The sequence below is a fragment of the Trachemys scripta genome, chromosome 2 (assembly GCF_013100865.1).
Source record: "Trachemys scripta elegans isolate TJP31775 chromosome 2, CAS_Tse_1.0, whole genome shotgun sequence".
NCBI classification, from domain to species: Eukaryota; Metazoa; Chordata; order Testudines; family Emydidae; genus Trachemys; species Trachemys scripta.
The window spans coordinates 95,895,972-95,910,625 of NC_048299.1; the positions used below are offsets into that span (position 1 = coordinate 95,895,972).

The 14,654-nt window shown below is 41.9% G+C and overlaps 1 protein-coding gene across 1 annotated transcript in view; it reads left to right on the plus strand.

The window, feature by feature from the left end:
• The window catches only part of CNTNAP2 (contactin associated protein 2), a 1,628,923-nt gene that overhangs the window by 1,379,949 nt on the left and 234,320 nt on the right, over window positions 1-14,654 (plus strand). The window contains exon 15 of the mRNA XM_034761282.1: window positions 10,712-10,839. Coding sequence (XP_034617173.1) covers window positions 10,712-10,839 — 128 coding nt within the window. The remainder of the gene's footprint in view (window positions 1-10,711; window positions 10,840-14,654) is intronic.

The window sequence follows — 14,654 nt, forward strand, 5'->3', positions numbered from 1 at the left end:
GGAGGGACATAGGGATCAGCGGCAAGCAGGACATGGAGCAGCAGAGGGCACTCCGGAGCTGGAGAGCTAATTCCCAGGACGACCAGCAGGAGGCGCTGCGCCGGTTAGTCGCCACATCACTACAGAAAGGAAACAGTAAAAATCAAACAAGCTCAAGAGTAATGCTTATCAGGAGAGATGGATACTTCAATTTGAAAGATGAAACCAACCTACTTACATACTTCACTTCCAGGCCTCTTCAAAAGGTACTGGAGTTATAGCAGTTGAAGCTGCTGAAGGGATGTACTGAATCAGAGCATACTTGCCTCCACCTTGGCTCTTCCAAAAAGAAGGGAATTTACTATTGTACCATAGCAGCAGCCTCCTGTTGCCCTTCCTGCCTCTGAGAACCCTGCTTCCTTTTTTTTTAATTGGTCAGAAGTCAGCACAAAGCAGGTTTGAATTTGGCCTATGTTGTCCAGTTGATATCTCCATTACATCGAGGAGATATTGAGGCAAAAGAGAATTTGGGGTGAAGTTAAACACCTATGTCCCTGTCAACTGGGCAAATATGAGATATGATTCATAGAGACAAGTGGAATTGGTTTTACTTTGGCTAGTGTGCTTTGCTTACTAATGACACAAATATCATATTGGGATATGCAAAGTTGAAGTCATAGATTGTGGCAGAGCAGCAGGAGCTGATGAGACTGCACAAGAAGAAAGTGAAGAAAGGAGTGAAAAAGTGAAGAGATTGTAGGTTTGAGTATCATAGTAGGATACTTAGATATCCAAGGGTAAATTCTGTAAGGAGAAGCCCAAGAGAATAAAAAAAGAAAAAATAGGAGGGGAAAAAGACTATACTCTGAAAGACCTCAGTGGACCATTCTAGCAGTAAAGGATAGTGAAACCCAAACCACAAAATATGGACAGATTAATGGGTACAAGTAAAACAACAGGACTAAAATGTTTGAGTCAAAAAAGCAAAGGAATCCAGCGGCCAGGATATAATGTGGAGCACAGCTGGTTGGAGGAAGGGGATATCCTGGCCATTTCTCTTCTTCATGAGGGAGGTGGGAGCGGTTGGGCTTTGTGCTTGAGCGTCCAGTAGAACGAAGAGGATGGGAGAGATGATGGATGCTAAAACTGCTAAGCCTTTACAAAATTCTCAAGGTAGAGAAAGTTAGCATTCATTATTAAACTTTCTGTGCAAAATTCTGCACTGACTTAGGTACTTTGGAACCTCATTTAAGTAAGTGGGCTTGCGTGTTTTTTTTTTTTTTCTTGACATCATCAATTACTTTTATTTAGCGCCTTCAATCACATGAAATAAAACTGTTGAAGTTGTTAACAGCTACCCAGGAGTGATACCTCCAAGCTGCTGTTCTCATGTTTTCAATATTTCTTCCAACACACATCATCCTTTCATATAAAATCCTGCCTAAAGCACATTTGGGCTGATATTTTGGTAGCAGATGATCCAAATGTTTGCAGACCATTAGAAAGCCGATAACTTCAAGGAACTTACTTATCATATCTGCACATATTTTACTGCAGTACCGCTCAGGTAATAAAACATTGTTGTCTCATATACTAATTGTATAACCGAATCATGCTTATTGCACATGTAAAAATGACTATTACTAAAGTTATTGTCTGATCCATATAAATATATGAAACAAATGCAAATATTACAGTTGAGTGTATGGTATTTTTAAAAGTAGAGAGTGGCCAAGTAGGTGATGGCACCCAACCGAGTCCTTCAGATTGGCAGCCTGTGCTCTCTTTCCTTCTAACACTGAGACAGGAGATCCTGCTATAGCAATTGTGTAATTATGTTGGCATAGCAGGATTGGAGCAATATAATGGTTCTGCAGTGACTGGGAAGCTAACATGGTCCATTCTGTAACAAGCCTTTTCTGCCCTCCTTTCCCTATGGGACCTTTAATTTGCCTGATTTCTGCCCACAGAGAAGGGCTGTGTCTTGAGGTGGTCTTCCTTCCACTGTCACCCAAGTGGGAGGGGACACCACCCAACAAGATGCACCACTTCTCCCCAAGCAATGCCCCAAAAAAGACACCAAGCACGTGGTCTGTCCCACATGCAAAGCACCAGAACTGAGGCACAGACCGAGAGGAGAAAGCAGACAAATGTTGGGGATCAACCCCACTGTGGTGGACCTTCTCAGCTGACTAATCTAGATGTGCAGTTGAGAAAGGATGAGGGTCTCATAATCCCTGAGGAAAGTGGCACCAAGAGTTCTTCTGGATTTCGCTTTGGGAGAACTCCAAAGAACAGAGAGCCCTACGAAAAGGCCATGTAGTCTAGCCCTCCATCTTTTGCCATGTGGAAGAGGATACTGAGGAGATTGTCAGGGAATCCTGAGCAAGCCATATTTTTGTCCTACCCTTCGGTGAGCATCGTTGTTGGAAGGAATGCCATGCCAGAGGGGGGGAGGAGAGTAAAGGGGGAGGAGCGGGGGAAGAAGAGGCAGGATAAGGGTGGGGACTTGGGGGAAGGGGTGGAGTGGGCGGGCCGAGGTTGAGTCCCCCACCCCTGGTGCTTGCAGAGTAGGGGAAGCTGCCGCTGCTGCTGCACAACGTGCTTCTCCTAGCCTACAGCACCTTCAGCCTCCTTGCCTGCCAGTGCCAGTGCGCTGTGCCTGTGTGGGGTAAGGCAAGGGCACCTCCCAACTATAGTACTGCACTGCATGGCAAAAAAAAATTTCCATGGAACCTAATCCCCCCATTTACATTCATTCTTATGGGGAAATTGGATTACCTTAACATCGTTTCACTTAAAGTTGCATTTTTCAGGAACATAACTACAACGTTAAGTGAGGAGTTACTTTAGTAGTATGCATTTTATTACTGAATTTATGAATAATATACTGTGTAGTTCATCAGGAATTCATTTTCTAATCACAATTAAAGTGACTAAACCTCAAAAGGATGTTTATAATAATTTAAATTCTCCTGGATTTAATTAAGGGAGTTAGTGTTATGGGATTATAATGAGATTGGACAAGTGTCCAAGGAGGAAAATTTATTTTCTAATGTAAAATGTTAAAGCTTTTGCAGCTTTAAGTCCAGGAGAGAGAGCAAGATCATGGGAGAAGGGAAAGAAGCATAACTAAATCTCAAGCCCAGAGGTAAAACATGAACTATGCCTGCTTTGGTGTAGTTGATTTATACTGGTCAGTTTGGAAGGAGAGAACTTTAACTTCTTAACTGTAACGTAACAGAGATGTGCTCCAATATTCTGTGCAACTAAACTCCATAATGGGTGATATTGAGAACCCTCACATTGTCTGCCTGGATTATAACTGATACATCATTTTCCTCATGGGACTATTTGTGTGCATCATGCTTTTCATGTTAAGACCATTTAACCTGTTCACTCACTCAACTTTATAACAGAGTTTACATTTACACACAGTGTAGCCAATGGCTGAATTTAATCTTTGATTTAATAGATTTTTAAAGAAAATATCATACAGTGAATGGACTTGTATATGTCCCATATGGGTGCTGGAGCCTATTCAGATGTCTGATTCTTTCTGAGGTGTGAGAGGAGAAAGGGAAAGACAGGAAATTAGTGAGAAACCCTCACTCTCCCGGAACCGCCAACTCATGACGAAATTTAAGGTTTCAGCCAGTAAGTGTCATGGGGTACTTGAATTCAGAATAAAGGCAGGCCTCAGGACATGAGTGAGTTTGGACAATTTTTATATATTCTATATATAATATGTGTTAAACTAAAAAGTTGACTATATCAAAACCTCCAGAAAGTTTCCTTTAAATTTAGAATACAGGTTTGGGTCAATTCTTTTATCCAAGCCTGTTTGATTAGCCCTCTTTTTAATCCTGTTCATTAAAGCATACCTATCAGCAATTAAATAGCTCCCAGATTATCAAGACTGCTGCCAGAATTCTATAGTTCATTAGATTCTCTGTAATGCTAGCTCTGACATTAGCATCTCAAATTTAAATAGAGTACTTGCCGACTATTTTTTGGAAGAAAACAAATAATATTTGGCACGTCTGTACCTTCTTAAAGCTTTTTTTTTTTTACATTTACATTCATATACAAATATCCATTTAACTAAGCCTCACTACACCCCTATAAAGAAGATTATGGAAATACAAAGATCACTATGCAGGTACTATACTAGCCCATTAAAAAGTTGGGTCTAGTAGCAGATGGACAAGAAGGAAATTTTGCACTTTGCATGTTTGTATTTTTTAGACCCTAATTAAGTAAAAAAAAAAAAAAAAAAAGTTCAGCTCTGATGCTTCAGTTCAGCAAAGCAGTAGTCATGCTTAAGTCTATTCCTATTTAGTAAATCACTTAAGCACACTCTCAACATTAAGCACATGCCTAAAGTGCTTTGTTGCATAGGAATGAAGTGTTGAATCAGAGCCTAAGTGGGATGTAATGCCTTTATTGGCATCTAACAAAAATGAAGATAAGAAATGAATCCTGTTTATTTCAAATAAATAAGGCCTGTTTATTTAAAATAAACAGATAAGCAAATTAATAGCAATACAGAATCTTAACATTAATTTGAATGTCATTTGTTTATGTATACATAATGCATGTTTTTTACATACAATATTACAAGTAAAGAACTGATCATAATCAAAACAATAATAATAAATCTTACAGTAATATAGACCCTTTTCATTCGGTAGTACCCTGCAGCTCTTTACAAACAGTATATATAGTAATGGAAATGAGAAATATTAACATTTTACTGAGATTTCATCAATATCTCATGATAATTACAGGATTTGATGAGATTCATTTAGTCGTCTTTGACTTTTAACAGGAATATGACACACTCTGTATTCAATCCTTATTCTTAGGTGGATTTTCTTTAGTGAGGGAAACCTTTTGCACCATCTTAATGTGCAAGATCTTTAAAGAGCTGTGGGAGCATTATCCCATCTAGGAGCAGAGTGTTCCTGATATAGTGTAAATTCAACTATTATAGTTAGTCTTTGGTTTAGAAAGTTTTTGACTTCATCAAGCATAATGTATGTCACTTCTACTCACACACACCACATAAAAGAGAAGTTGAGTGCACATACTAAATTCCAGTTAAGTGCACATACTAAATTCCAGGTACTAAGTATATTGAAGTACCAGTCAGTTCTCTATTTGTCTGTCTTAGGCCATGTCTGCACTACCAACTTCGGTTTACACAAGTTATGTTGATGTATATTGCTCATGCACATGCAAAGTTGGATGACTGTATCAGCACTGCAAGTAATCACAAGAAGTGCTTGTGTCAGTGCACAGTATGGTGCACCAGGGGGAGGTATCCCAGTGTGCCATGCACCGCCCTTTGGCACAATACCTTTGGGGGAATTTTTTGCAATGCGTTGTGAGGCATACACAAGTTATACAGGGAGGCTGGAACAAGATTGGTCCCATCATGTAACTTTCTCCATCCCATAATGCCATCCCTAGCCCATAATTTTCATGCCCTTTAAAAAAAAATCCCACAAATCTGCGCAGTACTTTTTACTGTTCGCCATCTCTGACGGAAGAATGGAGCCCATGCAGCTCTGCACTATTCTCGTAAATATTGTAAACACGGGACAAATGATCCGAAGGTATTTGTAGAGTGGCAGTAGGCACCGTAACAAGGGGGATATGACAGTTTTTTTGGGGACAGATTACTAAAGGGCATAGTGAAAAATAATTCAAGGTTGTTGGTGGCGCTCATGCAGTAGCCGCAGAAGGTGGAACACTCTTCTGGGACTGAGAAATAAGCACTGACAGGTGGAATCACATAGTGCAGGTTTTGGGCAACGAGCGGTGACTGCAGAACTTTCAGATGCAAAAGACCACATTCCTGGATCTGTGCATCAAGCTTGCACCAGCCTTCCAATGCATGGACACCAGAATGAGAGCTAGCTTGACAGTTGAGAAGCTAGTGGTGATCGGACTATGGAAGTTTACAACACCAAATTGCTACCAGTCAGTGGGAAATCATTTTGGAGTTGGAAAATCTACAGTGGGGGCCACTGTTATACAAGTATGTAGGGCCATTAATCCTGTCCTACTATATAGGACTGTGACTCTCGGCAATGTGCAGGATATTGGGGGTGGATTTGCTGCTGTGGGGTTCCTGAACAGTGGTGGGGCGATAGAAGACATTCAGGACTGTTCAGGAAGCTGCAAACATGGATGTTTTTCCTGACAATGTTGAAATGTCAGTAGTGATCTTGGGGGATCAGCCTACCCTGTACTCCCCTGGCTTATGAAACCATAAGTTACCTTACAGATCCAAGGAAAGATTGAACTACCAGCTCAGCAGGTGCAGAATGACAGTTGAACATGCTTTCAGTAGATTGAAAGGGATGTTGGTGGTGTTTACTCACTAGATTAGATTCAGTGAGAAAAATATCCCAATGGTTATAGCTGCCTGCTGTGTCCTGCATAATATATGTGAGGCAAAGAGGGAAAAGTTGCCACCGGGGTGGAGGACAGATATGGAGCCGCTCTCTTCTGACTCTGAACAGCCAGACACAAGGGTCATTAGAAGAGCTCAATGCAGAGCTGAGGGAAGCCTTAGAAGAGCATTTTGACAGTAATCCATAGTAATGTGATGGGATAGACTGTGCTCTACCTGGCCCTGAAATTTTGGGTGGTGTTATAATTATGTAGTGCTTGGTGTAATAGCACTGAGCACTGGCGCTATTTTCCAGCACTGGTGATTTTAGCTGATATCTCATTTCTGAGAGTCACAAAGGCATAGAGGACACAGCTGCTGCTGGCATTCTGAAGCCACCCAGGCCTGTATGCCACTAGCCTCTTTACTGCAATGGTGTCTGCCAAAGTCATCAGAGTGGCATGGGAAAGTGTCCTACCATGGAGGAAGAATAAGGCTGTCATCCTAGAAATCTTTGGGGGAGGATTGCAGATTACCTCCATGGAAGTTTCATTGAGATCTCCCAGGAGGATACAAGGGACATCCCTGTGTGCATAAACAAACAGCTCCACAAGCTTCTCACCACTCTCACTTAGCTCTACAGGGAATGAACAACAGATAACTCTACCTCTGTTTGTTGTATCTCTACCTCTTCTCATAGGAATAAACCAGTGGAAAGCAGATACCTGTGTCCTGCTAAGTTGGGATTGGACCAGGGTGCCATCTTCACATTCAAACATTCTAAGGTAGAATGCATGCACACAGTTACCTGAGATTCCTTCCCCTGGATCGGGGTCAGCCGTGCTCAACTGGCAGGAATACCTAGACTGTGGTGGAGTCATGAAAAGATCCTGGCTCACAGCATAGTTGGACCCCTCCCACTGGATGTCTCTCCTCCTAGCTGTTCATGGCAGGGGTCTCTGTCTCAGGTTCCACGAGGCTATCCACGGCGGTCTGCAGGGTGCTAGTGGAGTCTCCACCAAGTAGGGCATGCTGCTCATTGTTAAAGTGATAGGTCTGCAACTTGGCACCAGATCTGCTGGCCTCCCTGTCCTTGTAGTATTCCTACTGTAGTACCTTTGCTTTCATGTGGCACTGCTACTGATCCCTGTTGTACCCCTTCATCTCCGTCCCCTAGGCAATCTTTTCATCGATGTCTACATTTCTATGTCTGGTCCATAGCTGTGCCTGCACACCCTCTTCTCCCCATAGGCCCAGGAGATCCAATAACTCCTGTCTACTCCAGGCAGGAGCACATCTGGAATGTAGCCAGCATCATGGTTTGGGCAGTTGCACACAAGGAAGAGCCACAAGATGAGGTCATCAAGCTGGGCAATCAGGAAAAGGTATTTCAAAATATGCAGGGTCTGGGATGGCTTCCAGTCTCTGTGACTCCTGGCCAGTGGAGGTCATAATTGTGACCAGAGGTGTCACTGTTGAGCGTTGTGGGACAGTGGCTGGAGGACTATTAGGGTTGACATAGATCACATAGTGTCTACATTCTTACTGTGTCAACCACAGTATATCAGTCATGGCTCAATTCTGTTCAGAGTGTCACCGTAATGGGGTGCTTTCGTCAGCAGTAGACCAATGTGAGTTTGTACACTCATGCACAAATAAGTCAATGCAAGGTGACTTAAGTCAAAGTAACTTTGTAGTGTAGTCCAGGCCTTCGGTACTTATATGGACCCCATTGTTGTGGTATCTGAGCACCTCACAATCTCTAATGAGTTTATCCTTACAACACACAATGGGAGGCAGGGAAGTACTATTATCCCCATTTTACAGATGGTGAACTGAGGCATAAAATGACTACAGGAATTGGCCAAAGTCACAAAGGAAGGCTGTGGCAAAGAAGCAACTGGAACTCATTTCTTCCAAATCCTAGGCTAAAAGTCTAACCACTGAATTATTCTTCCTCTCACAGGAGAGGAAGTTTCCTACCATGGTGACAAACAGCCAATTATCAGAAAACAAAGCAAGAGCACTACTGGAAGAAACTATGTAACACTTAGATTTATTTTCACAGCAATGGCTCTAGAGTTACCAAAGAATATCACAGTATTTTGTGTTAATTCCATAAATAAATCATTAATAATGAGTATCAGTAACATTAGTAAAGGGCTGGTGGGAACCATCACTAGTCATTTTCATTCCATGGAAAGGAGGTGGAATTTATGGCAGGTAGAGGCTTGAAAGATCACTGGCCCCATTATTTGGTGCTGAAAATAATGTTGGAGTGGAGGGATGGAGTGCCACGGATGTAGTGGTTTTTTTTCACCACACTCTAAAGAAATGTTCTACTTTTAATAGTTACCTCTAATTTGAAGGTCTTTTTGAAATAGTGGCATTCAACAGAGAAAAACAATTTCAGAGGAAAATTTTAGTAAGAGTAAAGCGATAACCTACATTTAATTTCTGTTACAGAGGCTAGGGTCCCATAGATGTGGCATCAGGCCGGGGATCAGGGAACCTGGAATTATAATCTTGGCTTTGTTATTCACTCATTTTGTTACCATGAGCAAATCACTTAACCATCCTGCACTTCTGTTTCCTATCTGTAAACAGAAGAAAATGATACTCTCCCACCTTCGTAAAGGATTTTGAAATCTATAGATGAAAATCCCTGTATACATGTTTGTTATTATTTAGCAGAATCTGCAGAAGCAGCTCACTTAGACCCAAAGGATATGAGAGGTCCTTCTCTCCGTTCTTTGTCTCCTGGCAGTCTCCTCTGGCAGCATCTAGAAGGGGCTATGGCCAACCATACTTAGTTAATGGTCTCAGCCTCTTGGAACTGCTGAAGGATGGAAAAATAAAGGATTCTGAAATAAAGGTGGGAACTCTGAAATGGAAAGAACATAAAGATTTAAGAAAATAGTCATCCAGTGTTTTCAGAAAACATTTAACTTTCTCAAATATGTAATAAATAAATCTCTAATTACTCTCTTAATCACAGAGAGCAGACACAAATTCCAACAAGCTGTCATTCTAAAATGATAGTTATTTTCTTAATTACTTTAATTGCTTTTCTTTTAAAGGAGCTTTTATCTTCCATCGCTTCAGAAGGACTCAGTAGCTGATGTGACTGAAGACAGTATATTAGTGTTACTGAGCCAGTATATTAGTGTTACTGAGAAACTCTCATTTTTACTGGATCACGCAAATGCCTCTGCTCTGCCTCCTGGATAATAGGAATCTAATATTACAGGGTCATAAAGTCATTGAAAATAGCAGTGGAAAAGGCTTTCAGAGCATGTAGTCTATCCCAAAACGCAATTGCTCCCTACAGTACATTACTCAGTATATTTTCTTGGGCTTTAAAATCATCCTTAGTATTGTGTTCTCATTGAGCAAAGGAATTGATTTGTAAAGAAGAAGGTTGGAAAGTCTGTGGTTACTATTAATTGCTGATTTACTGGAGCACTTAGAAAGGTACTGTAAAAAAAAAAGAGGAAGATGTGTATCTTCTCTTCTTGGGTTATGCAGCTTGGACAACTATTAGGTTGTTTTGTTTTGCTTCCTCTTATTTTTTTCATGTCTATAACAGTAGGGTCTCACTAATATTTGTAAAATTCAAAGCTGCATTATCTTTCACATCCTAGGAGCTGCATGGCTGTTCTTAGCTTCCCTTTCTGTTTGCTTCTGACAAAAAATGGTTCAAGGGAAGAGAGAAGATGTGGCTGGTTAAGTTATTGTTTTCTGTTTTAAAGGAACAGCACAATTGCTGTTCTAATGCTTTCATTTTAGGCACCTGATCTAAAACATGAATCAGTTCTCACTTCACATAAGTGTTGAGGTATATTGGTGAAGTGAATGTAGGTCTCTGTCCATCTGTATTATATACTGGGGGTGGTCAGAAGACTTTAGCTCTTAATTCTTTATCTTTAGTCCAAAGCTGGGGCCAAAAAAGATATGTCTTTAGGAGGTTTTGGAAAGCTCCTCTCCATTCAAAGCAAACAAGCTAAACAATCAACAAAGTACCATTGCTCAAGTACGTATGGGCTGTGGTCAGTTCCAAACAAAAAATCCAATGAAACTATTTTGGAGAGATTTTCTTGGATGAAATGAATATCTCTGTTTTACAAAAATACATATGATTATATTAATATAAGGTATTTAATCAAATAGATAGGATTAACAACATAGCTTAAAGGGTAACATTATTGTATTGATTTAATTATTGCTTTTCAGGGATATTTATTCGTGTGGTGATTCGTTCATTGTTAGGGAATAAAATCTTTGTAAATATTTCACTTGTTGTGTTGTTTCTCTTTTTCTCTGTCTTAGGAGAAAAGATGCTGGGCTCTTGTCTTACAAAGAACATTTACCAGTGAGTCAAGTGGTGGTTGGAGATATTGACCGATCTGGATCAGAATCCAAGTTAACTGTGGGTCCTGTGCGCTGTCAAGGAGATCGTAAGTTTGCTGTTTTTTTTCATTGCTGTTGCTCCTGGTTAGCTTATAGCACTGTTGGAACATAGGAAAACTTTGATTGTCTCCTCATCTAAGCTCATGCAAGTTACGTTTTGCTCACAGCCACTTCCTAGCAGAGTCTAAGATGTGCAAAGAAAGGGAAAGAAATGAATAAAACCACCAATACAAAGGGCTCTGCTTTGGATCTAAAATGTGGGCGTTCATTTTTCTTGTATGGTAAATGAGGCATCTTTGACTACCCAGCTAAGTTTATGATGATATAAACAGTAATACAAATAGCATAAGAGCAGCACTCAACAGCTGTGATGCTCCTGAGTGCTGCTGTTAATGCCATTAGCATTGCTATTTATATCACCATAAACTAGGTTTATAGAGATATAAATAGTAGCATTATGGCTAAATGCATCCTTGTAAACTCAGGTTATAGCTGTGTAAAGTTTGACATTACTGCTATCAAGTATCATCCTCATCAGAGCTCAATGTTGACTTGTAAACTAGGGATAGTTATCTGTAGCAGTTTCTAGTTTTAAACTTGTGCGCTGGAGAGGGGATACATACCTTCCAGTTTGGTCTGTAGGAGGTGCAATATCAGAGTTATAAAGATTAAAGTATATGTTTTATGTAGTAAATGATGGTAGGTGATTTCAAAATGAAAGAAAAGGAGTGAATTTGACCTAGCCTTTATTTTCATTCATAAATATGGCTGGCAGGATGGTTCTTTGTGTTACTATCAGATGCATTTAGTCTGCTTTTCTGTTACAGAAATTAGAAAAATTCTCCTAATTTTCTTTCTGTTTTCTGTTCATGTATTTGATTAATATTGTGTACCAACTTATTTCATGGGATGCTTGCAAATTGTTCACAGAAACTGATTTCTGTTTATTATTTGTGGTGTGTGACTGATCACCTGAGTCAGAAGTTACACTTTCTGTTCCCTAATTTAGATGACTGACATTTTTATACAAGATTTTACAAATTATGAATAGGAAATAAGGAATAGCAAATACTTTTTCATCCATACATACCCTTCTTCATATGTTTCACGGGTATCAGTATGAATAGAAATCTATATTAATTCAGCCGTTCTCAAACATTAGTGTGAACAAAACCACATTTGCTCAAATGTTCGCAAATAGCAAATAATACGGGTTAGTGGAACACAGTTAAATTCAACAGCTATTTGGGTAATGAATGAATTCCTAACAGTCTATTTGCATTGTATTCAGTCTGCTGTTTGAGTTATGCTGCCAAGTTTTGTGAAGCCATAAATCCTATCCTGTGAATAATTTTGTATTTATTTCCATGGCCCTGAATTCACCCTGAATTCCTGACCAACCCCCATCCCCTGTGCATTTTCCCTTGGATTCTGGAGCCTTCTTCATTCCCTACCCTGTCAAACTTGCTGCTGTATCGCAGGCCAGCGCTGGGTGAAGAGGTCTCTTTCTATCCCACAAGTACCTCGTCGAGGATCATGAACTCTGTGTGGGATGCATTGAAATCCTTTAAGGGAAAGAGATCTAGGCTGGGAAATTCAGCAGGCTTTGAACCATTTTCATTTTCAACAACCCATCTGGGATTGGACTTGCTCAGCTGGGCAAAGGCTGGAGTATCATTTCAATGGTTTTTGGAAAAGAAAATTTCCCAGACCCTTCAGGGCAAAGCTATGTCCTGTCCATCTGGCTGGTCCAGCCTTGTTGGTGGGCAAAGACAACCCAGACCTGCCAATAGCGGAGAGGCAGAGTGAGTGCAGTGGTGTCAGCAGATGTTATTGCGTATGCTCACTCCAAGCCAAGCAGCAAATCTGGGGGGGATGCATGACCCCACATGACCCCTCTTCCCCCCCCCACTCCCCAGGCATCACCTCTGTTGGTGGGAACCATTTTGAATGTGAATTGCTGAAAATGATTTCAGAACATGGTCAGGGTGCCCATGTATATGGGGTCATAAATACACAGTATTGTGTATTCCTCATGAAAACATCATTCTCTGTACTAGTCCTTTTATCACATACCCCTGATATAGCACTGGGTGGCGGCTATTCTCCCTTTTGCTACCATGCAATGCTAATGCTGCATTATTGCAGGCTAAAGTCTGTCCCTGCTGCCCAGAGCCTCCTAGCACCCCTCCCCTCCATGATGGTGCTAGGGGAACAACTGGAGCTGCACAGGATGGCTGATGCAGAAGAAGCCATTCGTGGCTTTCACAGAATGTCAGTTACACAAGCACCAGACCGGGGATCTTTTGTTTTCCTCGCTTCCTTTTTTATTTATTTCTGTATTTAACTGTGCGGGGAGAGGTTGGGGCTTGGAGGGATGGAATGATCTGTCAGGAATGGTGACACAGATTGCCTTGGGGCTCCTGTGCATGGGACAGGGCTGGCTAAGGGGCAGTTTGTTTATTTTTTAATAGAACTAACAAGACTTGCCCCTTTTACATTGATGGTCCCGTGTGCGAGACATTGGGCTAGGATTCAGGATGTCTGTATTCATATTCCAAGCTCTTCCACAAAGTTACTTTGTGACCTTAGTCAAGTCATTTAATCTCTCTGTGCCTCACTTCCTCATCTGTAAAAGGATACTTCCTTTCTCTGTCCATTTTGAATGTAAACTCTTTGTAGCAAAGACCGTTTCTTACTAAGTGTTTGTACAATGCCCATGTGACAGGGGACACTCACCTCTTGTGAGCACCTCCTGTCAATCAACAGCAAACCTGCACACACACTCTTTCTCTCTCTCCTTCCGGTGCCCCCTGTCGGTGGTTAACCTTGTCACGGGGGTCTTCAGTGGCCCAGCTCTCCAGCTAAGTCACACAGTCAAACTCGTGACTTCCGGAACCGCTTCTGGGGTAAAAAAAGGTCCAACAGGGCCTATCACAGTGCCCTTGTCAGTATCTGTCTCTGCAGCCCTGTCTCTGGGCTCAGTTCTCAGCCCCTTCTAGGCTAGCTTTAAGTCTGTATCTTCCCTGGCATAGAGCAGTGCCCCCAGGGCTTTCTCACTGGAGCCTCTTCAAGTCCTGTCCTTCACTTGGGCCTCTAAACAAGTCTTATCCCCTTCTCAAGGCTTAGGCCACCTTGCCAGTGGCCAGTGAGGGGACCCGGGCCCTCTTACTATTCCAGGTCCCAACCCAGGGACCCTACAAATAGAAACCATGTGCTGCTTCCTTTAATATTTGCTTCTGCTATTCTCTGGGTTACTTCCCATGTAGCCCCTTCCTCTTCACCCTGACCTCAGGGCTGAAGTTCTTCCTCACCGAATGCCAATGTCACCAGAACCTGTCTTCTGGCTCTCCCTTGAGCTTCAGCAACCAGCAAGGGGCACCTTCATAGCTCCACTGGTCCCCACCAGGAATTGATTTGCTTAGGCCATGCAGCTCCTTTTAACCTTCACAGGAGGCAAGTGCCACCTTCACAGGAGGCACCCAGAGGGCCTTATCCTAGATCCAGCATCCCCGTATCATCTGCCACCTACCCCAACCTCAGGCTGGCTTTCCAGCACCTGTTCCTCCACGTCCCCAGATTGCAACCCCTAAAACTTCACCCAGGTCCTGTCCTGTAGGAGTGGAACTGGGCATAGATGCACCTGGAAGCTGTGAGGGAGCAGGCTCCAGAGCTGCTCTTCTGGGTGTGGGGGAAGGGTTGAGGGATGAGCTGCCATCTCAAGCCAGGGTGTTGCAGAAAGATTGCAGCCCACAAAGGGCCACTGGAGGCCCAAAAGCATCTCCATGACAAATACCTTCAAGAGCAGGCAGGGTACCTAAAGTGAAAACAGTCTGTCCTTAGCCCCGTATATGGAGGGAGA